The sequence below is a fragment of the Pavona decussata genome, unplaced genomic scaffold, assembly GCF_977016875.1.
Source record: "Pavona decussata unplaced genomic scaffold, jaPavDecu1.1 SCAFFOLD_59, whole genome shotgun sequence".
Lineage (NCBI taxonomy): Eukaryota > Metazoa > Cnidaria > Anthozoa > Scleractinia > Agariciidae > Pavona > Pavona decussata.
The window spans coordinates 2,379,926-2,403,753 of record NW_028145481.1 but is presented as its reverse complement, the minus strand read 5'-3'; the positions used below and the strand labels follow the sequence as shown (position 1 = coordinate 2,403,753).

The window sequence follows — 23,828 nt, the reverse complement described above, 5'->3', positions numbered from 1 at the left end:
TTTATTTCAGAAAAGACACCCACATTTATTTATTCAACTCTCTTTTATTAATTTTACATCTCAAGTGTCTGTGTACAACACAAGGGTAACATCGCAACCTTGCGTTGTAAATTAATAAATATATTAATTAATTAATGTTAATCGCTAAAAGCGCGTCAAATTTCATTAAAAGTACGCTGCTTAACACTAATGACACATTAACCTTACGGAAACATTTTCCATTGGAAGAAAAATACACCAGGAATAACACTTTTCTTTCTAGATAACAACAAAAAACCTTTTATTTTAATAAAGACCTTGCCTATATTTTTTGACGTGTTTTTGTTGGTTTCAGTTCGAAACTTAAAAATTTAAGAGTCAAGAAACGCACGTGGCCGGACCAGCACGTGCATGTTGTCTTAGACTGCAGGCAGTCCCTTTCTGGTCAGTCGAGAGGGTGCGCTCATAGCGCAGCGAGACTGGAGAGAGGAGAAATAAACGAGAATTCGTTTGCTCCAGTTTTTTCGCGCTCGGCTATTTCGCGCGATCTCGCGACTATCCAGAAAGGGACTGCTTGCAGTCTAATGTTGTCTGTGAACAGTGAACTGTTAACCACGAATGTTGGCTGTTTTTGTTTTCCACGTTTGATCTATTTAATGGCTTTATTCTGCTATATAACAAATGACTGGTCTCGAGGGAAACAGTTAATTTTGTTTTGAATTCTCGGGAAACATTGACCAAGACATGTCAGTTGTCTCGAAACGCCCTTGCGAGAAGAGTTGGACTATGTCGTGTTGCCGGCGCACAGCACGTGCTGGCCTATGCAAGGGTGGTTACCGCGCGCGAAACCGCTCGTCTGTACAAGAAATTCGTCGCCGGTGAAGTGCTAAGGATTGTTTATGTTTGCTGTTTTTCAAGATAATTCCTGTCATCTCTTGTTCCTGGGATCCCTGTCGATTCTTGCGCCAGCGCTGTTGCTCTTCTCTGTTCTTATTGGCTGATCTCCGCTGGCCGTGGACCTGGCTAGGAGGTTGGGCACGGAATGAGTTTTGATGGCGGGAAAACGTACGCGACCCTCTAAGAAATGAACAACACGGGATTCACCAAAACCGAACAAATTGTGACCACACCCAACAACACAAAAGGCGTCATGGAATGTTTGTTCCTAACCTTTGAGTCACTGGATGAAATACTAAAGTGCGTCAATTCAAACGAAAGCTACGAAGCTATACTTGTTAAAATCCGTTTTGTTGTTTTTCAGTTTTCTAAAAATTTTGTTTTTGATAAGGTACTTTACGGAGTGGAAGGATTGGGGTGGGGGCGTCATGGGATTATCTCGGTTTGTTTGCTTCCCCATCTGGCGCTGGTTGTTCAAAGAGCGGATAACCTTACCCAGCGGATAAATCGCTATTCAGCGGATAAAATGTTCTCCAAACAATACACTGTATGCGCTGGATAAAGTTATCCGCTCTTTGAACAACTGGGGCCTGTCCTAAATTAAGTGAATTTTCAAAGAAAGAATGAGCCCCAATAACTTACTACAGATCAGAAGAACTGGAGGATTTAAGGAAAGCTACTAACCTGAAGACAACGAGTTTCTTCTTGGCGAGGTGCCTTCAGACTGGGCTTCTTCTACAGACTGAGAGAACAGAGGACTGGACTGAAAAAAAAATATATTAAAGACCTTATACCAACAGCAACAACACTACGGATAGTTTAACGATCAGTTTATGCCATTGTTTCAAAGGTTTTTATCTAGTCTAGTTCATTTAGTTTGCTGAATTTTCGATAGCAACTGTCTGTCTTGTTGACAGCGTTTTTACACTCTGCTTGTGATTTTCGCCTTATGATTTGGTCGTGGCTACAAGTCTCGTCACATTCAGTTGGAAATCTACCCAGCTAACAGATGCTTTTCCTTTTGTGAGAAGAGAACAATTTCGTACATCGTAAAAACATTAACCATAAAGGAACGCTCTGCTAGCAGGGTGTTGGAAATATTGAGGAAAGTTTTAGAATTATTGCGGCACTAGATCACAACTCTGCTCGCTCTCCTTCTCTCCTCCCTAAACGTCCTGTCCCAATTTCTTAGTTTCTTGTTTCCGTTTTTTCGTTTTGTTGCTCTATTTTTAAATATCCACGAGATCTGAAATCAACACTGAAGAGGGCGAAAAGCCCAAAAGGGTTCCAACAAAAGTTTGCCGCATGTGAGAGGAGGGGTTGTAGTTTATTTGTACGAGCCTAGATTGAAGATACTAGGCGTGATTACTGACTTTATTCCAATTATATATCCCGGATGGAAGCGGGCGCCCTGCGCATCCTTCCTTCCCAGACAGATACCCGGATGGTGGTGATAAAGGTCGTATTTTATTCTGCAAGGTACTGAACCTCAATTCAGATACAGTCAGCCATTTTCTCTCTACCTTCAAACGTGATGGTTACTTACTATGAGGGGGAGGGTGCGTCCGGAAAGGACCATCGGGTCCATGTGGGGGAGACTGACGGGAGAGCGACTGGTTCTGGAAAAAAAAAAGTCGCAGTGAGATGCTTATCACATGAAGTTAAAAAGACGTTTAATTAAGACTCCTCAAAAACAATTACCTTTGTGGAGACGTTTTCTTGCTCCTGTTGTCTGGTGCATATTCTTTTCGGTCAGCCATGATGTTTTTCTCTTCATCCTCATGAACAACAGCCTGTCTGTAAACCCAGCTAAACAGGAAACAGCAAATGTTAGTAGCATTGGGATTCGTATACTTGACATGTACTCCAATTGGCCTTTTTTCGAGTTGCTTTGAACCTCGTTATGAAAGTGAAGCTTCGTGCATACATAGCTTTTTTTCTGAACATTAGTTTTCATTCATACGCAAACAAAACTAATGTTCACATGAAAAGCTTTGCACTTAGCCTCGCTTTCATAATGAGGTCCAAAGGAACTCGGAAACGGCCAATTCAATGTGCTGATTATTCTGTACCTGTACGTCATCTGGTCTCTGTTGTGTTGTTCTGAGGCCGGTGAGGTGGACCCCAGATGACTTGCCATGGCCTCGCGAGCTGGAGTAAGAAGAGAACGGAATTTCATTTAGAGAGAAAGCAAGGAAACTTAACACACAATGAGTAATGACGAAGTCAAGAGCTGACTGTTTGATTCGTATCAAAAATAGTAGTACACCAGTACACAGGGAACTCAAGAAACCTCTGCTGGGTGATAAGTAGACAAGACGCCACTAACTCCGTTTTCTGTCCAAGCAACCCTGAGTATTAGCACACCCCACCCCCTCCCCCAAGTATCAGTGGACCAATTTTTAGGGATCTCTAAGGCAAGTTGTACACGAGCTCATTTTCGTTGACAAGTCTGCATTTGAAAAGTTTTCTATACGTACGCTAAATTTGTTAACTTCTTCTTCGACACGTTTTCCAGTTTTTGAACAGGTTCATTGAAAACAAGTACTTCTTCACGCTTAAATACAAAAGAACAATTCAGAATTGTCAAAAACCGTATCAAGGAAAACTTGTTCGCTTGGAACCAGCCTAATTGTTGTCCGGTATCCGAAAATATGGAGTTTAGTTTCCGCATCAAACCGCCAACAATACGATCTTCCATAACGTCCAGCGCGTTAACAACTTCCTCCTAATGCCTACAGGGTAAAGACTGTTACTGTATCTGTAAAAATAGTGGATAGAGTGAGTGTCAAATGTATTTATACTTCTCACCGGCAAAGTAGTCGACTCTCGCCGGCGGTTGTCTCCTGGTGGCCGGTGGTTTTACGTCTCGTAACTTGTTTGTCTCCTCCAACTTTTTGAACAGAGCGAGTCGCTTGTTTGGATCTTCATAGGGAAAGTCAAAATTAGTAACCTTTTAGGCCTGGAGACTCCTTTCGTTAGTACACATACGCTTTGTGCATCACCGGATGGTACGAGAAATTCGGGTTCTTTAAGACAAAGGTATTTTTGCGCAGTTTATGACCATCCCAGTAAAGCAGATCTTTGCAAGTATTGTCTAAAAAGAAAGTTGGCTGTCAACAAACATTTACCAGAGATAATTAGGCTTCAATCAGCAAGAAAAATGTCATTACTGTTATCTTGAAGGTTCTTTTAGAATTATTGTTGCTTTATTGTCTCAGGAAAATTGGTGGCTACCGCCAATTTGTTTGTTTTGTTTGGATAAGATCTGCTTTTCCCGTATAGTCACAAACCGCGCAAAAACAATTTGAACTTTGCATCATGAGGCACTTTCATCCAGGAGTTCGTGTCACATCAACGATGCGAGACGTTCATAACTTAAAAAATATTGTTTGCTGTAGAACTCACCAAGCAGCTTTTTCCTTCTTGCTGGATTATATTTCATCTTCTTTGCTCTTCTCATCATTAATTCAGCCGTTTCTGAGCTTCGGAATCCCCTTGAAATTAAAATGAGAAATAAAAGTCACGAATTTACTTTCATTGTAAGGCTGTATGGATACTGATAGAAGCCATTTTTGCCACGGTTCAATGATAACGATTTTTTTTTACCTCGAAATCATGCGTTCAAAGTCAATGCTAGCCTGCGTGACAGGTGCTAGAAGGGGAAAGGGAGGAGGAGGATCGTGCGTGTGAGCGAAGCGAGCTCGGAAGAAGGTGCTTCCTTTCCTTCGCGGTCCACGTTCTCCCCACGAACTTCGCGCGCACATCCGATTCCAATTTCCTTTCCTCTTTCTCAGTAGCGCGCGCGCTTTCCACGCAAGCTAAGTCGATGCTTACTCAGCGTAAGAATCTTACCATTCGCTGCTTAGCTCCTCAGCGCGATGCGTCAGATGGCTCTGCGCACCGGAAGTCACTGACATTTGATCGTGATCTATGGTTCCCCTACCAACAGCTGAATGATTGACATCTGTGATGGGTGAATCCGCTGATCGCCAGGCATGACGCGGTTTTGGAACTGTGGGCTCCCTCGACACATCTCCATGGGAACCGGCTTTGGGAGTCTGTTGGAGAAATTCATACGGGTTATAACAAACAAACAAACACAAACTTGAACGCTCCAAATCTGGAGACATGTCCCATCTCTGAACAATTTCTCCTAGCTAATACAGTGCTGACTGTGTATAGAATAGTTCAGAGAATTCTTATGTGATTGTACTAAACTCATACCTTTAACGACTGTCCCGGCATCCTCAGCACCGGCCCCCTTCAATACAAAAGTACAATATATATTCATATATCTTATTCGATGGTTTTACATATAATACGCGCGGATATTTTGCGAGTTGCGTAGTATTTTTCCGAGCCCCGAAGGGGCGAGGAAAAATACGAGCAATGAGCAAAATGTCCGCGAGTATTGTATGTAAAACCATCGAATAAGAGATTTATTATTCCACTACAAAAAGATTTTGTTATTTTGGCTTCTCTGTTTTGGTAACAGTTTTCAAATGCACCCGGCATCAACTGTCCATCGGTATATGGCGCGTACGAATGATGTAAACAACACAGAAAGCCAGTTAAATGTCTTAAATGAAAAGATAAATGACAAGTGAAACTTGTTTTCGAGTCTGCATCGTTTCAAAAACTATTCTTCGTCCAGTCCGGACATTGTTGCTCCTTTTTTCTGCCTTTTCCGTCCGTATTCGCTCTGTTGTAAACCGGTCAAACCGGGACACTACAGTGTATTACGGTCTCATATTTTGCGCGTTCTCTTGACCTTATTTGGTGAAATGACATAATAGTGGAATAATAAAGCCAGTTATTAAGCACTGGTTTATCAAACGCGAGACATGCTGGCTTTGCTTTAGTCGTAAAGCTCTTTAGCCCTGGTATTAATCGGTTCATAAAGTAAAGCGACTCCCCCCATCCCCCTCCCTTCGAACAGCTTATTATATTTACCTCAGGTTTAAGGTACGCGGTAGAGAAGTGACCCCCGTTTCTCGAATGCTGATTTACCGGCCGTGATAAAACGACCACATCCAAACGTTTGCCAAAAGAGTTAATTGTATTTTCACCACTGATCTAAGGCTACAGTTTCACTTTTTTTAAAGTCAACTATTTCACGAAATCGTTACTGAAAAGTTGTAAATCTAAAGTTGGTGCCAACCATGTCTGATTGAGCAACAAGACCAAAGGAACAACCGATCAACTTTAACGACACCAACGGCAATTAATCGACGCGTATGAGCCATACGCGACCATACATACAGACCGACCATACACAAAACCAAATACAGATACAACAAAAAGTGTAAAATCAATAATATGGCGTAAAACCACGGAAATCTAACGACAGGAGAGGAGAAGACAAACGATACCTTGCAGGAAGCTGTGGGGTGTCACTCGGAGTCCAGCCTTGTTCCAAGGAAGTTTCGTCAAAATCAAAAGCCGTCAGATCTACTTCTTCATCGTAATCAAACTCCTCCTCGTCACCATCATCGTAGAACTGAGCTGCTCTCAAGGCTTCGGCCAGGCGGCGGCGAACACGCTGGCCACGGAAATGAGCCTGTTATGAAAGAATAACAACACTTGTAGCCTGCTTTGAAGTTGTGACGAAGCTGCGATGATGAGGCCCAATTACTTAATTTCCTCTGAATAGTTTTAGACTGCAAACAGTCTCTTTCTTCTCCTAAGTTCTGTCACGCTCGCGCGATTTCTAGCGGAGCTGCCCCTCTCCCCAATCCCTCCTCGTTCACTTTTCTAATTTGCATAATTTTACAATCGCTTTGCGCGCGTGAGAAAAAAGTAGGAATGCTCGCAGTCTAGAATAGCTTTTTATAACTTTTACATGCACAACACCACATCAAGCGAATTTCCTCCGTATATCAAATAACAATGCAAGGGTAAAGAGATTCGTTGACTTTTGCTGTGACACTACAGGGACAAAAAAATTTGAAATCGGCAAAAAAAAAAAAAACCTCTGCCACCTCTGCTCTCGGGATTTTGTTTCTCAGTGTCTCTTATTCTTCATTTATTTTCACTGTAAAGGCAAGTAGACTTATTCCTCTGGGTGATTAGGTTTTTACCTGAATAACAGTAGCTGCTGAGTTTCTCTGTGGATCCCATGGCTCTTTAGCTTCTCTTTTCAGCCGTGAACGCACCACGTGACCTCGCCATGCTGACTGGATAATTACAGCTGCAAACCACTGTAAAAATGAATGAAAAAGAATGTAAAACACGAGTGCTCTGACCAAACGGAGTAAACATGATACTTTATTCAACCAATCAAAATCGACCAAAATGGCTTTCGCGCGTTTTCCCGTAGTCAGCACAGGTCACATGTTTTCCCGCGCTTGCCACTCGTGACGTGTTCTCCCAGGTTTGGGGGACCACAGTTACGCTCTTCCCCGCTCGATGTCGGTTGGGTGATTTCCCGTGTTACACACCAGCTCCGTTTTAAGTCGTGCTTGGCACGAGTTGTAAGTTTTGACATCGAGTTCTCAGGGGGGTTTGATAAATGAAGCTTTTCCCACACTTATCACCAATTGTGCGCTTCGTGTGTCACCATTTAGTCTGCAGTAAAAATGTTCTCCAGCTTGCGTTCTGTAATCTGATAAACTAAGCTACTTACTCTATATTTTACGACAGATAGTGAGTTGTGAAAAGGCGCTCAACCCGCGCAGGATAAACAGAGAAATATTAATCAGAATCTATACTAAAACAACTACATTTTTCACTATTGATTTCTACGCGTGATGGTTGATTCACCACCCAACAAACAGTAACAAACTCGCGTTTGTATCTAATTGTTAAATGATAATCAGAAGCCTTCTATACTACAAGCTTACAACATTAGAGGGATTAAGCACCACGTTTACGGCAAGCGGCAAACGTGAGATTCGCGTTTATGTTTATGTTTAGTACAAGATACGCAAAACACTCAATTTTTCTGAGAAACTGAAAACAGCGAGCGGCAAATGAAGGATAAACACGGTCACGTGGTCATTTCTGCCGTGGTGCTTAATCTCTCTATTGTAGTTTTGCAGCATTTGACGATTAACCCACCTTTGTGGTGTTGACATCGATCAAATGTCTGATGTACCATCCTCTCCACACAGCCTGAATCTTGGTAGCGGCAACATGTCGCTGTTTTCTGTAAAAATACACGAATCTCACTCAAGGTGTTATTCCACTAGGTGATTGCATGAGGAAACGATTCATGAAACTTGCCCCAGAACAAAATTGCAACATGTGTATGTTTCACGAAAATGGCTCATTTATACGTTATGTTTTGACACGTGCGGTATGCTCGCCTATCCCACGAATTCCTTCGTGTAAACTCAAGCGTACAACTTGATTACGATTGGAATAATAAACAGACAATGATAAATGATGTATGAAAACCTAACTTGCGATTTCGCTTTGTTCGAAATCTACGCTGTCAAAAGTCCTGGAATCCCTCTTCTCAACTTACAGAGGATTCAAAGTAGTTTTTCCGCTTCCTCTCTCCTCCTTTAGATCGTAACGTAACTCTGCTGTCTGTCCTACATTTCCATTGCCTTCTTCCCGCCTCTCTTCCCTGAGTGTAGAATGGCAGTTTCCAATGGTGAAGCTCTCATGTTCCAGTAAATACTTCACGGCCAATTCAAATCTCTCTTTGTTGTGTTTGCTCTATGATAAGTGGTATTCATACAAAAAAGAAAACATCAACAAAATTAGTCAGCATTAGCGCTCGTACAACACGTAGTTATAATTTTATATAACGATAATAGCCTCAGTTTAAAGCAATGAACCCATAAATCAATCAGTCTTACCATAAAACGAAGTCTTTTTGAAACCATTTCAGGATCGCAAACCTGTGTATAATAACTGTCAATAACAAATACACATGTCAGTAAAACACAATTACCTGTAAGCGACTTTCACGATGCAAGCAACAGACCTGTGGTATAAACGTCGCTGCTTATCTTACCTAATCTCCTTTTTATGTCTTGATTGTAAATCGTCTTGGGAGCGGAGTTGGTTCTGGCACATGTCGATGAAGACTGCTTGGTTTGTTGCTGTAACCTGTCGTGAAGACATTAAAACGTAAAATCAAATGCAAGGCTGATCGGACAGCTAAAGTAATTTTATTGCCCAATATTTCGGTTAGACAATTGCTGATCCTGATCTACTCAAAGATCCGGCTTCTCTTTGCTGCTGTTTGTACAAGTGGTCCCTGCACTATTCAAGAATTACCTTCATGAAACCATTGTTTAGTAGGGATTTGTTTTGGTTGATTGTTGTTGTTGTGATTTTTTGCCTTATGTCTTGATTTTGAAATGCTGACGTTGAGTAGAAGTGTTTGGGGCTGTAAATGAGAAGTTTTGTTTTCAACTGTAAAACATTTCAAACACATACATCTTTATGAAAAGCTAAGGTAAGGTTAAGCCGAACAACACAGCGAAAGCTTAACCCGGTTTCTATAACAACTTTCGAAAAAGTAAGGTGGCTCTGAGCCCCTCACTTCAAAGTTTTTTTTCAACTTTGCAAAACGTTGGTTGTATCTGAACATACTGATCAGTCCCAACATACAAAATGGGGGTCACAAGGCTCATTTTATAGTTATAGTCACTTGAAGCCAAAAGTAGGGATGCTTTAAAAGGCTATACTGTTGCTATGATAGCCTATCATTTCGAGAAAACGACCATAACTTGTTCACCAATAATTAGGCATTCGTTTGATACAATGTAGTTGCGACATCAGCTGATAAAGAGTGGTAGTATTGATTTGTTAAAGTATCAGTGACTGAAACCGGTGCCAGCCACCTTAAATGATGCTGTTAATATCGTCCTACCTTGCCCTTTCCAGACACATTCTCGCCATCCAAATCCAGAAGATCTGGTAATACTTCCTGTATTAACGTTCTGTGAAAAGAAAGAGATGGGTCATGTATTGAGTAAATTCGATTCCGTTTAGCATAAACATAAGACGTACAAAGACGAAACTCTAAGTCCCAGATGAGGATCGAACCCACCACCCATACACATAATTAATGAAGGGGAGGTTTAGGGAATTTATTGTTTCAATAAATTCTTCAGCCATCTTCGACGTGACGGCGTATCATACATCTCGTAAGTTACCTGCTTTCAGGATCTTCATGCACCGGATTTCCTTTTATATTTAACGTTTTAAGCCGGTAGCAGCCTTCAAGCCCAGGAACAAGACTGTCCGTATCTAAAAAGAACAATTTGTATGTACTAAATAGTGGTTTGCACAATTAAATGGGCATCTTACGTAAACAGGACTATGCCGGAAACAAAAACGTTAAAACAAAAGGTTGGATGACCAAACAGTGGTTCTACACGTCCATTAAAAATTTTAGTAAATTCTTTTGATGTCCTCTACAAAACAACAACGTACAAGTTTTACAGACGACGTTTTTTTTTTCTCTTTCTGAACTTGGAAGCCGTTGCTTCTAAGCATGTTCCTGGATAAAGCCGCCAGATAACCACGTCAGATAACGTAAATATGTATTGTGTTCCTAACAAACGTCGTAGTTGGGCAATCACGACGGCAACGAAGATGTTACTTAGCAATACTCTGTAGATATCCTGAGCTACGTTGTGATTATTCCAATCGAAAGAACTTGTGCAACGGCGCCAAATTATCCAGGGAAATGATTAGCAGCAGCAGCGTTCAAATAAAAATTCACCCTTGTGTGCCCGTGGTCTCCCAAAATTTTAAATAACGTCAAAGAAATGTATTACGATTTTTAGCGTACGTGCAGAACCATTGTTTTGTTCATTAAACACATTAAACCTTTTTCCTCGTTGCCGTCTCCGTCATGCTTTCCTAATTAACAAACCTAATAACCCTATACCAATAACAAACAAATACAACTTGAAAAACTTTTGCGCCCCTGGGTTTCGAAAGGAAATCCTGTAAACTGTCATGTATTTACTATTATAGCCAACTCATGGAACTACAAGGAGCAAGGTAACACGGAATACGGAATGAAAATATACAAAGTTTGCGCCATAGCAGAGTTTTTGTTGACTCGACCTCAAAACAGAAGTATCAATGTTAAATTTACAAGGCGGTTTCTCCAGCCTCTCACCTGATATAAGGTTGTTGCTGATATCCAAGAATTCCAGCATGATCAAGTTAAAAAGGGGCGCCAACTGAGAAATGCTGTAAAGAAAAAAAGTTGTTACTTTTGCAAGACTTACCTTATTCACACGTTCCACAATTGACAAACATGTCGGCAAGAAAAAATGTTCGTCATGTTCAGAGGGCATGATCTTTCCATCCATTGGTCAAAAGCTCAACCACTGAGCTACTAGAGACTCGTGGCGAACTAGGCCATTTTACTAGGTTCATGGGACAAACATCCTGCATACTGCAAGTGGCATATGCGCAATGAAAGAAAATGTGATGTAATATTTTAAGCCTGGTTAACAAATGAGAATAATGTATTCTCAAGTAATGACACAGGCAAACTCGGAAAAAGAAATTCCGAGTGCTCCTATCAGGAGTCGAGCCTAAGACCTTCTGATTACTAGTTCGGATGCTCTACCACTCAGCTACAGGAGACTCGTGAGAACTGAGGCCATTTTACTAGGTTTATGTGACATACATCCTGCATACCACTTGGATCATCAGTGTTGGAAGCGTCTTAAAGTAGAAATACAAAGCATTCATGAGACATACCTGTTTTGACTAACGCTGAGAAACTGAAGTAAGGGCAGCCATGCTTTGGACAAACAATCCAAGGAAGAGATGCTGTTATCATCAAGCCTGAGCTCTCTCAAGAGGACACAGTTTATAAGCTGAGGAGGCTGAAAGCGATGAAAAACAACATTTCACAAAATAACGTTTACTAAAAAAGGAGCAATACCAAAATAATTTATCACACACCAGGTACTGGGACCTTGATTATAATGGTAAATCATAAATAAATCACAAAATTAATAAATAAATCTTTTTAATAATGGGGAATTATGATGATCACAATATAAATCCACACGATGGTTCAAAAATACAACATAGATATAAATACTGACGATATCAGTGGAAATGATCGTGGCGGGAATGGTGGTAACATGCTGATGACAATAATTATAGTAATAATGACAAATGATTAAAATGATAAAATGTTACAGATGACAACAGCAATCAGTAATAATGATGATGACGACAATGACGCAATGATGATAATGACGACAAAGACAGTGACAATGACGATGGTGTTGACAACAACAATCAACAACAATCTTTATTTGTGCCCAAAAATTATACAGATTTACATTAAAACAAGAAAGAAAAATTACTAAAGAAGAGGGCACAGCCACTTAGAAATAGCAAGCTAATCGAGCTAAGTGGCTGGGCCGAGCGGAAAAATTTGCAAATACCCTACATTAAGATGGAACTAAGGACACGATTTACCATTCACACACACACGCACACACAAAAATAACAATAAACAAGGGGAAGTGCACACACCAAAACTGAGAAATAAAGTGCATCAATGAGCCAGTCAGTAGTTGGAGATAAGCGATTCTTTTAAGAGGACTATGAAACAGGTACGACTCTTGAATTTTAATGACTCTTCAATGGAATTCCAAACTTTAGCTCCAAAAAAACGAATGTTAAATTTGCCATAGTTGGTCCTCGCTTTAGGCAGATAGTATGAGATCTTACATGCCAATCTTGTTTGATATTGATGCACTTTGTTGATACTCTTAAAAAAATCGTTAAAAATTAAGGGCAATCTATTAGAGTAATAGTCATACATAAACAAAGCACAATACAACTTCATAGATTACCTTTGGCTAAAGGAAAGACGCTAATTTCACAAAAGCTGATTAGAAGCCAAAGACAGTATAATATGGAATGTATGAATGTATTGAACAGATTTCTGTGGTATTGGATGACGATGACGATGATGATGATGATGATGATGATGATGATGATGATGATGATGATGGTGATGATGATGATGACGATGGCGATGACGATGACGATGATGGTGATGATGATGATGATGATGATGATGATAACTGAATCTATATCTACATGATATCACTTACAGATTATCTAAACTTGGTAGCTACTTACCTCTTGTAAATTGTTCGCCTGAAGGTTGAGTGTTTGAAGAAGCATGCACTTTTCAATCTCATTGACGCGAGCTAGATGATTGTGAGCAAGACTGAGATGTTGCACGTTTTTGAGGCTGGACAAACCCTGAGTGTAGAGAACAGTAAGCTTACCATATTATGATATTATGGCCTGCCCCTTGTTACAAATCTACCAAGATAATGGGATGCGGAGTTCTCGAGTATAAACTTTAAGGTGTGTCAATGTCTACCGAAAATGCTACAACCATGCACATTCTTTTATTTTACACTGACACACTACAGTTGAATAATCTAATGAAGAAATAAATTTTGGCCAGTTGCTCTGGCACAAACTTCTTGACTTGTATCCATGATCAAGGCCAAGACTTCTGACAAAACCACAATTATAATAAACTCGGGGTCACAAAGTCAATGTCAACATTACCTTTGTATTAATTAGCTGGTTGTTATCCATCATCAACTGCTGTAGTTTGCTACATGCCGACAAATCTCCTATGAAGAAGAAAAGGAAACAATAGGTTTGAATGATGTTTCTGGTCTTGTTTCTGTCTTGCCCAGATTTGCATCAGCTGAAACAGCACAAACTAATGCTTACCCATTCTTGTGATCTTATTGTTACTCAAATCCAAAGACACAATGCCATGACATCCTTCCAAACCATGGACAGATGCCAGATTGTTGTTAGCAAGGGAAACCTCTTCCAGCTTTGTAAGGTCTCTGCAGTTTACTGCTTCGATTTTGTTGTTCTACAAAAAAACCAATAGAGACAGTTGTAATGATACAATATTGGACACAAACGTTTGTCTTGTCTCTTAGTAGTATAATACAAAGACCTAAAGGCAACTTCTCCCACCACCTGTGACAAGCAGTGCTGACAGGAGCAAAATGTGTAGTTCCAGGAAATATCCATATCCACCCAACAGAAGGGAATGGAAATAGCAGGGGGATGGGGGGTCTTCAAAGGCCGAAAAATTTAAAGGCAAGTATGAAGCTAAATTGTAATTTCCAGAGGGGTAGGGGGGTCCTACAGAAAATGAGATGTATGGATATTTTCTGGAACTACACAATAACAGTTGAGCATTGCAAGTTACAAAAAAAATGAAACAACCTGCAACGTATCTCCCAATGTCGCAAAACTTGCAATGCAAATTGTTGGTACAAGACAAGTTGCATCCTGTTTCTTTGCCAACCTAGGATTACCGGCGAGAAGTCATTAAAAGGCTGAACAATCTAACCTCCATGCGCAGTTCTTGTAATTCCTTGCACTTCTCCAAGCCTTCAACAGCCAACAATCCACAGTTCTGAAGTGTTAGTGACCTCAACTCAGGGCACTTGCTGAGGCTTTGCATACTACAGCTTGACTCATCCCTGAGGGCAATACACTTAACCTGAAACAAGATTATTATTAATATTGCAGTATGATGATAAAATAGACACCTGCATTAGGAGCAACTTCATCTGCTATGCTGGGCCCGATTGTTCAAAAGCCGATTAACACTAATACCCGATTAAAAGTTAACCAACGTTTTCATTCGCTCGTTAAAAATGTCTTACAAAGCTTATTTTAAGCTACAGTCCAACCTCTATTAAGCGGCCACCTATTAAGCGGCCACCCTCCATTAAGCGGCCACTTTCCAAAGTCCCGAATTATTATTTTGTCAGTAAAGTGATGTATTCGATACCTCTATTCAACCGCCAACCTCTATTAAGCGACCAGTTTTCAAAGTCCCCAGGGTGGCCGCTTAATAGAGGTCCGACTGTAATAGCATAGAAAAGTCTAAGTCAAAACTGAAAGACAAAACCTTTTCGAAAAACCTTTATTGTCTAATAATTAAACTAAAATCAAAGTTCACATTAACCCAGGATTAGCTTAATCGGGTTTTGAACAACTGGGCCGTGTAGGGGAGCAGAGACAGTGACATGATGGGAGGTAAGTGTGGTCCAGGTTCAATTCCCAGACCCAGAATCATACTGTATGTGGATTGAGCTTGTTGTTGGCTCTTCCTGCTCCACGGAATAGATTTTGCAACCTTTATAACGTTAGCGACACATCTAAAAGCTAATGAGTGATTCTGGAGCATTTAACCATAACAAGGCTGATTGGTGTTCTTATTTTGAGATACCTGACTAAAGTTCATTTAGTCTGCGGTTGTAAGGTCCTGCAGTTAATAGTGCTTTCCCATCTCCTAAAAAACACATTATTTTCCTAAACTAATTCCAATTTGATTTGGAATTCAAGGGCTACAGGCTTATTAGTTGTAAGACCACTTGATAAAAAAGGTTCCATTTATTCATTCATTTATATTCTTACACAACTGCATAGGTGTTCAAGGGCACGATATGAACCCTCCAACAACAAATCAAATCTTCTTCGCCAATAAACAACTTACTCTGAACAAAGGTGTGTTAGAAGGTGATGACTTTAACAGTTGCTCCTCTGTTAAAGCTGGAAGATGCTTACTAGCTGAGAAAACCCTCCTGTTTGAAGATAGAACAATCTGGTTATAATAAATTTATAATTAACAAGAGGAGAACAACAAAAGTCATTTTTAGACAAGATGGACATACATCTGTCAATTGGGGGCAACGTGCACCGTTTGCAATGTTTTACTGTTACACACCATGGTTGGTCAAAAGAACAAACAACACAACAACGGCTCCTGCCTCTAAACAACAATGTGCAACTGCAGGTTATCACGGGACTCCAATGAAAGTAGAGCGTTCGAGGGGTGCAAGTCTACTGCTCAAATGAGAACCCCTGGTGTACCCACACACTAACCCCAGCATACACTGTTGGTTACCTTGAGACCCAACTCCTCCCCAAAATACAGACACAAAAATCTGAATTGCAGGGGCGTCTGTACTGTAAAGGTAGGGATACATTATGTGAGTTTTAATCTGTCCAAGAACATGTAAACAGTCCAGAGTAAAGAGGGCTGTCTACTACAGAAGTGTCATAGCAAAAGCAGGAATTTGAGAGACCCAGTGCACTGTAACTAGTTACAATACAACAGCAGCCAACAGGTTCAAAATATTTAGTTGGAATGTACATTTTGTTATTTGTACCTTGGTTTAGATTTCATAGCCACAGGATGGCTTCTCTCTTCTGCTGTTGACGTTGTGCTGACAAAAAAAAAGAAGTTACTTCATCACATGTTAGGTAAGGTCAAAGAGAAGGTCAAAGTTCAAAGGACAAGGTTGGAATGAGATCAACAATATGACAAAAAATAACTCTTGATAGGATAATGTACCTCCAAGGAGTGTGTTCTTTAACCCACTGCAATCTCCTTGCCTCTAGATCTCTGGTTAGTGCCAATCCAGGTGATTTTATCTCATTCTGTTTCAGTTCTGATGCCTTCTGCACTTCATCTTTACTTAGTTCTTCTTCCCCTCTGGTTTCTACAATCTTTTTTCTTTCTTCCTCTTTTTGTTTTTCCTCCTCTTGTGTTCTTCTTTGATCTTCTTTCCTTTTTTCTTCCAACTCCTTTCTCCTCTTTTCTTCTTCTTGTCTCCTCCCATTCTCCTCTTCCAGTCTCCTTTTTAATTCTGCTTCTCTCAGCCTTTCCTCCTCCACCTGTTTCTTCCTTGCTTCTTCTTCTTCTTTCCTCCTCTCCTCTTCCATTTTCCTTTTTAGTTCCTCTTGTCTAAGCTTCTCCTCTTCCTCTCTTCGCTTCCTTTCTTCTTCTTTTTTCTTTCGTTTTTCTTCTTCCTCTCTTCTCTTCCTTTCTTCTTCTTCTTTCTTTCGTTTTTCCTCTTCTTCTCTCTTTCTTTGCCCTTCTTCCAGCACTCTCTTTCTCTCTTGTTCTTCTCTAATTCTTTTCTCTTCCATTAATTTTCTCTGTTTCTCAGCTTCATCTTGTTGTCTTTTTTCTTCCTCTTGCCTCTTTCTCTTCTCATTCTCTTGCTTTCTTCTCTGTTCATCTTCAAGCTTCTTTCTCTCAGCTTCTTCTCTCAATTTCCTCTCCACTCTTTCAATGCGGTCCAGTTCCACTTGTCTCTTCTTTATTCTCTCCACCTTTTTGGCTTCAAGCAAAGGCTGATACTGTTTTCTTACCCTGAAAAAGTACAGTCACACTTATTAAGAAAACCTTGTATTACTGGTTCCAGACATACCAGTAATCAATTTACTTTTACTAATAATAGTTGTCTGACCTGGGACAAAAAAAACAATAAGGATGGAGTCACTGAAATGTGTAGTTTTAGAGTTCTTGCAAGAATTGTTAAACATATTAGGGTTGATCAGTCACTTTGTCTTGTATTTTCACAGAGTTACACATAGAAACACGAAAAAGAAATTAATGATCATGATCATACAAAGTCAAACAGTTAATGTAAACTGAGATACCTAATTCTTGCCTGAGCAAGAAGGGGATGTTGGCTTGTTCATACCTAAATCCTTTGTAAAACCTTTGTATTTTGGTAGCTGCATTTTCTTGTTTCCTCTTTTGATACTCCGTCTCTTTTTGCTACATTGTGAAATTAAGATGAAAAATACCAAAATTCACATTTATACCATCAAGTATTATTATAGCAGCATGTATTGTAGAACAATACTTTGACATTATTGTCTAAAATTTGGTTTTAAAACCTGGGGTCCGTTTTCAAAATTTCTGAAGAATTTTCAGGTCAGAAAAGTAGTTATAATTTTCAATTTCTATGGATTAGTTGGTAGTAGTTTTTCATGCAACATAACCCAGTGTCTCTCTTTACATGTACAGTGTATCTTGTACAGTTTTCAGTGTTTTACATCTTTCGGAATTATTAAAAATTGCATTCTGGTAATGAATGTGGTACATGTAAAACAGTTTTTTGGGTACAAAAGGGGACTTTTGAGAAACACACACTAGGCCTTCAAAGCCACTTGGCTGAAAGATTTAAATTTTCAAAGAAACTATTGTTGGTGGAAGTTGTACTCACTGACAAAGGACCATCAGCCAATAGCAAAATTAATTTAACCAACTGACGACAAATTCCACAATTCCATTGGGTATTCCTAGATTCTGAGGTGAAAAGAGAAAAAGACTTTTTTGTAAAGATGCTGTATTTTATTTTGAATGAAATAAAGGTTTGGGACTCGGGGGTCATTTCTCAAAACCTCCATTAACTTACCAGACTCAAACTATATTTATAATGTGCGCAATGTTTGTTAATAGATAACCAATTCTTGTTGAAATTTTGTCACTCCTAAATTTAAAAGCTTACATTAGCCAAGTTACACTTATTCTAAAAATTACCACTGATGCATTAAAAAAAAAACAGGTTGGAAAAGTGCTTATTAGGCCAACTGGTTTGAATCATGACTTTTGAAAAACAGAGCCTTAGGATTCAAAGGTCCTGTCCTTCAGGTACATGTTATTTTGTGTGACAAATACCTGTGTTTCCACAAATGCCTCTGTCTGTTTCTTTCTTTCTTCTTCTATCGCCATCATCTCCACCTGTTGGACAAAAGACGTCCAGCTACATGTACATAATAAAACTAAAGCCAACAAAATGAGAGACACCTGGGAGTCTGTTTGTTCACTATGGCAGCCCCTAGATTATGCAACTCTCTACCAACTTATATTAAGAATGCAAGAACTGTCAATTCTTTTAAAGTTCTTCTTAAAACTCACTTTTTTAAATTAGCCTTTCCTGGTATTGATTCACAATGTCGTGTTTTAGTTCTTTTTATTTCTCTCATTTTCATTCCTTTATATTAATTTTTTACATGACTATGTAGATTGTAAAGTGCATTTCATCATTTAGTCATGCAAAGTGCACTGTTAATACAAATTCGTAAATTGTTGTTATTATTATTATTATTATTATTATTATTATTATTATTTTTATTATTATTATTATTATTATTATTATTATTAGAGATACACTGCCTGTTGCACCACTACATATACTGCCAGTACCAGAGCTAACAAAAGAGATAGTTTGAAGAACTTTCTAATTTGCAGTTTCCTTGATCATTTAGCCGAGGAATATCACCTGAAATTTCTCTTCCATTTCTTGCAATTTTCTTTCCTCTTCCTTTGCCTCCATTTCCAGTTTGGCTTTGAGTGCCTTAAAAAAAAAAAAGACCTATGAGATTTTGGAGTGAGAGTATACACAAAAACAACAAAAATTTGTAGGTGGCTAAATGTAATTTAGGCTAAGTTAGACTCAAGCACAGCAGATGCTTTTCTGCAGGGTTTGGGTGGTCATGCACGTTTGGGGTCTCTTACAGGTATTTGCAGGGCTGACGTGTGTTGCATTGCAGCTCTGTGCATGTGAGAACGTACAGTTGCTTTCAGCAATTTATTATTTTTACATAGATTTAATACTTCCTGATTGTTTGCTATAAACAACTTTAAGTAAAATACCATATAAAAAAAACATTTCATTTGAGTGGCATTCACTGAGGACAGAAACATCAAAACTTAACAAAACAAAAAATGTACCAGCCATAATATAATATATTATGGCTGGTTTAGCTGTAAATAACTTTAATCATTGAACACCCCATAACCTTTAATGGTCATGGGCAAATGTTTCCCATTTCCCATGGGCAAATGTTTCCCATAAGCTTGAAAAAGGCAGTGAATGATGCTTATGCCTAGTAAAAAACAAAATAATATAATAAATAAATTTATTGTATTAAGCACCTCTTGCTCTTTAAATAACTTCTTTTGTGCAGCTTCAAATTCCTCTTGTCTCTGAACACGGGCCTTCTTTTCTCTTTCCCGTCTTGCCTCCTCTTCTTGTCTTCTCTCCTGGTACCATTTCTCTCTCTCCTGATCTTTGCCCGCCTGTTTTTTCTCTAGCTCTCTCAACTCTTGTTGGGCTTTTTCTTCAAGAGCTTGGATTTCTTCTACAACTCCTGGTAAATGTTAAACATAAAAAGCAATTCATGTAGCCTGAACAGGTGGTAATTAAAAGGCACTAGTTATGAGCACTGCATTTCTCAGTCAGTGCCCTTTAATAGGATACATCGACAGGTCAATCAGTGCTGCTGCCCAACATTTTTTCATGTAGTAATGACAGCCACCAACTTAATGGCAATGGTGTATACACCAGGTTGAGAACACCCTCACAATGTAATCAAGGTAATAATGGAAGAACAGCTGAGTAAGCTTACCAGTGGTTTCATCTTATCAAAACAAAAAACAAAAAAAAAACAAAAAAAAAATAATAATAATAATGATAATAATAATAATCCCCAATGGTCTGGGTTTTTATGAATTTGTACTCATGAATTCATAAGCAGCTACCATTGATGCAGACTCCTTCCTATAAATAAATGTTAATTGAAATATATTTATTTACAAGTATGAAGCAGGTTACATGTATTTCACCTGGTCTGATGATATCCAGTGCAAATTTATTTTCTTCTCCATCCTTATTTTCTGCTGCAAGTTTCTCCCTTTCTTCTCTGAGCTCTGCTTCCTCAAGCTCTGATAAAACCTGAATCATTCAAACCAGCCAAAGGGTTGTATTCTTTGTTAACATGTAACATCTCTTAGTAATGTAGTTATTGTAACTAGTGTAAGTCGTGTTAGTACTGTAAGGATAGTAAGCATAATTAACATAGTAAGTACTGTAATTATCACAAATAGTGTAAGTAGTATTTACTATTGCATTCTGTGTCACGTAAAGCTAATAAAAATCTGTTGGGCATTAAAAACATGTGACATGATCTCTTAACTAAGAGTTAATGGCAGTCAAGCTGAATGATAGACAATTGTTTAATGTGCCAGCAAAGTGTGTGGTCTGGAGAATCCAAGAGATCACAGCTGACATAAATAGTTTAAGTAGCTGACAACCACCTACTATGGCTGGCAAACATAGCGAAGACAGCCAGCTTCATAGAGTTTAAAAATGAAACAACCCAAAGAGCCCTCCTTTCCCTCCCCCACACCGCTGCCTGTACCTCCCCAGGGCTATAACTGTCTGTATTATTCCACTATTATGTCATTTCACCAAATAAGGCCAAGAGAACGCACAATATATAAGACCGTAATACACCGTAGTGTCCTGGTTTGACCGGTTTACAACAGAGCCAATACGGACAAAGACATTTCACTGGCTTTCTGTGTTGTTTACGTCATTTGCACGTGCCAAAACTGATGTACAGATACATAATGCCGGGTGTCCATTTCAACACTCTTTCTAGAAAAGAGAAGCCAAAACAACAAACTCTTTTGTAGACTAGAATAATAAATCTCTTATTTGATGGTTTTACATATAATACACGTGGAGATTTTGCTCATTGCTACGCAACTCGCAAAATATCTGCGTGTATTATATGTAAACCATCAAATAAGATATATGACTACCCACTTTAAATCCAACAACTACTTAATATTCACCTGTTCTCTGAGAACAAGAGGATGTTCTTGATATTCATCACCAAGTTCCTCCTTGATTCTTTTTGCTAGTAAAGCTTCATCTTCTTTTACCAAACTCTCTGTCAAAACAAGGTTTTTCATTTTTTAAATTACAGTATTACTAGCCATCTGTAGACACCTTACCCTATATACTTCTAGGCACACCTTATCCACAGCGATGAAAGTTATCAGAAGTACAATGCTCAGTATTTTTATGTAAAAATTCTTCCCCGGTATGGGAATCAGACCCATCATGAGCTGAGTAAAGTACAACAAACAACCCTATGTTGTACTTTATTAGATTAAGGTAGAGAACATTTAACAATGAATAGTTTCAGGGGAGGGAAGAGGGAGGGCTAATGGAATATATTGTCTGGAACTACACAATGAAATCTAATAATAAAAATTGATTGATTGATTGATTGATTGATTGATCGATCGATGCAAGATCCCAATGATGACAATCCACTGTATAGAAAAAGATGGTAACTGCAAATTTTCCCACAATACCTTGTGAACATAACACAGCCAATAGCCAAATAGAAAATCAGACCTCACAGCAATACAACATTTGACAATAACTGCCAAAATTCTTGTGGGCTGATTGGCTCGTAGCTATTGTCTATAAGAGTACAGACAATACAAATGACATCAGATGTAACATGTGCACTTTCTCAAGGGAAAATAAAGCCAATTCCGCTCGTAGTTTTTACGTGTTATTGTAAAAAACAAATTGACGGCAGGTTTCTATGGTCTATACTCTTATAGACCATAAAATGATGCCATAAATAAAAATGTTCAAAGTTTGGCAATGAAACCATTCGCCTGTGGCTCGTGGTTCCACTTAAGCTTTGAACATTTTATGACATCAGTTTATGTTCTATAAGAGTATAGACCACAGAAAACTGCCGTCAATTTGTTAAATGGCAGCTGTTGCACACCAGGGGCTAAAATGAAGTTGTAAACGCTGCTGTTCAACTCATTAATAAATTGCAGTAATCTGTTTATTTCAAATTCTAAACAGTAGCAATATTAGAAACCTACCTGGAGGAAAATTTTCCAAGATTATTTCGCATTCTTTCACCTCCTCCTCAACCCCTTCTGTTCTTGAATGCAAAAGTCTTAAATATTCCTGGATTGAATCTGGCAAGACATCTTCTTTAGCCTAAAATTTATATTGCAGAAAGAGGAATAAGGACAAGGACAATTTACTGTAGTAGAAACAAAACATATAAAGGAATCTTTTACAGAAAGGATATATATGCATAATCTTGCAGTTACTCTGCACGTCATACATAATTTACATTTTTTTGTCTTCTGGATGATTTTAATAATAGAGATCAGAATTAGAAATTTAAGAAAGTACTTAACGAGCTACATGCACATGTGCATGCTGTATGAAAAAATATTATAAAGCTTTAAATTATGAGGCTGACTTCTCTCGGGATGAAATTACTAGACAATTACGACATAACTAAGTTTTGTATCCTGTTGACGTCTGACATAAAAAAAATATATCAGCTTAAGTTTAATTGACAAGCATAGATTTTGATGATGATACTTTGTTCGGGTCAATACCTCGTTTGCCTTCACTGTCGAGTTGACGTCGTCTTCAACATCTTCGATGTGCAAATTGTCATCTTCAAGTGCATCTAATTCCCGCTGAATTTCAGCTTCGATGTCCACCTCATCGTCATCTAAGATACAATTCATCTCCTCTTACCTTAAGTCATTCTTATTTTTCACAAGCGAAGATTTTTTTCCCAGTTTCTTTGCAAGAAAACTCCTTAGTTGCATCGATCAAAACAAACTCTCAAAATATGGCGCTCTTCTTGTTACATGACCGAGTTGTCGCTAACATTAGCACCGCTGGACAAATTGCTGTCTCTCGTTCCCAGTCCGCGGGGTAGCCACGAACGCCATTTTGCTCCAGTGCAGAAGGGGAGTTGAAGGTTTTGAAGGGGATTTCATACGATTTTTCGTTGGCTGAGGAGGTAGCTCCTTGCATCGCCTCACTGTTACATTGCAAAGAGTTGCCTAAATTTGTAAACATCTATTTTGGAATTCACATACTGAGAGAGTTGTTTTTGGGAAGCGCGGCACACAGTCCAGTTGCAGTTTTTGCTGGCGCATCCTTTGCGCAAAATCCCTGTTAGTTTTTCAATGACAACTGGGAATTTTTTTTGTTCTTGTTCCACCTAATTGCTAAATATATTTTTAGATCCACTGTTAGTCATTGCACACAACTGGCAGTCTATTTCAATTTTTTCCATTTACGTTTTTTTTCTTTTTTTTTTTTTTGGTGTTTCCGGCGTCTTGTTTGTTGCCATTTTTTTTCTGTGTATTGTAATATTGCTGATTTTGTCCAGGTAATGGCATGGAATTATTGTCTACTTCATTAGTCATGACGGTGTGCCATGACTCAAGTCACTCAAGAATTTTTGGCACTCGGTGTTCACCTTTATATCACACTTACGTTTTT

General features: G+C 38.9%; 1 protein-coding gene across 3 annotated transcripts; it reads right to left on the bottom strand.

Annotated features, from left to right (window-relative positions):
• Nucleotides 1-24: 24 nt before the first annotated feature.
• LOC146479420 (uncharacterized) lies at nucleotides 25-23,179 on the bottom strand. 3 transcript variants are annotated; one of them, XR_014864957.1, is made up of 35 exons: nucleotides 22,925-23,179; nucleotides 22,391-22,511; nucleotides 21,329-21,426; nucleotides 20,315-20,423; nucleotides 19,625-19,839; nucleotides 18,969-19,043; nucleotides 18,365-18,427; nucleotides 17,382-17,458; nucleotides 16,244-17,047; nucleotides 16,059-16,115; nucleotides 15,383-15,470; nucleotides 14,228-14,380; nucleotides 13,588-13,738; nucleotides 13,417-13,484; nucleotides 12,973-13,098; nucleotides 11,566-11,693; nucleotides 10,973-11,046; nucleotides 9,996-10,089; nucleotides 9,710-9,779; nucleotides 8,846-8,940; nucleotides 8,688-8,742; nucleotides 8,348-8,544; nucleotides 7,939-8,026; nucleotides 6,960-7,079; nucleotides 6,252-6,439; nucleotides 5,104-5,140; nucleotides 4,732-4,937; nucleotides 4,285-4,373; nucleotides 3,688-3,801; nucleotides 2,949-3,027; nucleotides 2,578-2,685; nucleotides 2,423-2,495; nucleotides 1,561-1,639; nucleotides 551-1,056; nucleotides 25-508 (listed from the first exon to the last, which is right to left on the bottom strand). XR_014864957.1 is itself a non-coding variant. In XM_085111064.1 (34 exons), the coding sequence occupies exons 1-34, from the start codon at nucleotides 23,057-23,059 to the stop codon at nucleotides 908-910; spliced, it is 4,383 nt and encodes a 1,460-aa protein (XP_084967190.1). In that variant the 5' UTR covers nucleotides 23,060-23,179; the 3' UTR covers nucleotides 25-907. The 3 variants fall into 3 exon arrangements, 2 of the variants coding, with proteins under 2 accessions (XP_084967190.1, XP_084967191.1); XM_085111064.1 differs by having other exon boundaries at nucleotides 25-1,056; XM_085111065.1 differs by having other exon boundaries at nucleotides 25-1,002.
• Nucleotides 23,180-23,828: the final 649 nt, after the last annotated feature.

Coding starts and splice junctions, on each gene's coding strand:
- LOC146479420 (XM_085111064.1), bottom strand. CDS start 23,059: ATGAATTGTATCTTAGATGACGATGAGGTGGACATCGAAGCTGAAATT. Junction 21,427..22,390: donor CTTGGAAAATTTTCCTCCAG/GTAGGTTTCTAA, acceptor TTGTTTTGACAG/AGAGTTTGGTAAAAGAAGAT. Junction 15,471..16,058: donor GCTATGAAATCTAAACCAAG/GTACAAATAACA, acceptor ATCTTCAAACAG/GAGGGTTTTCTCAGCTAGTA.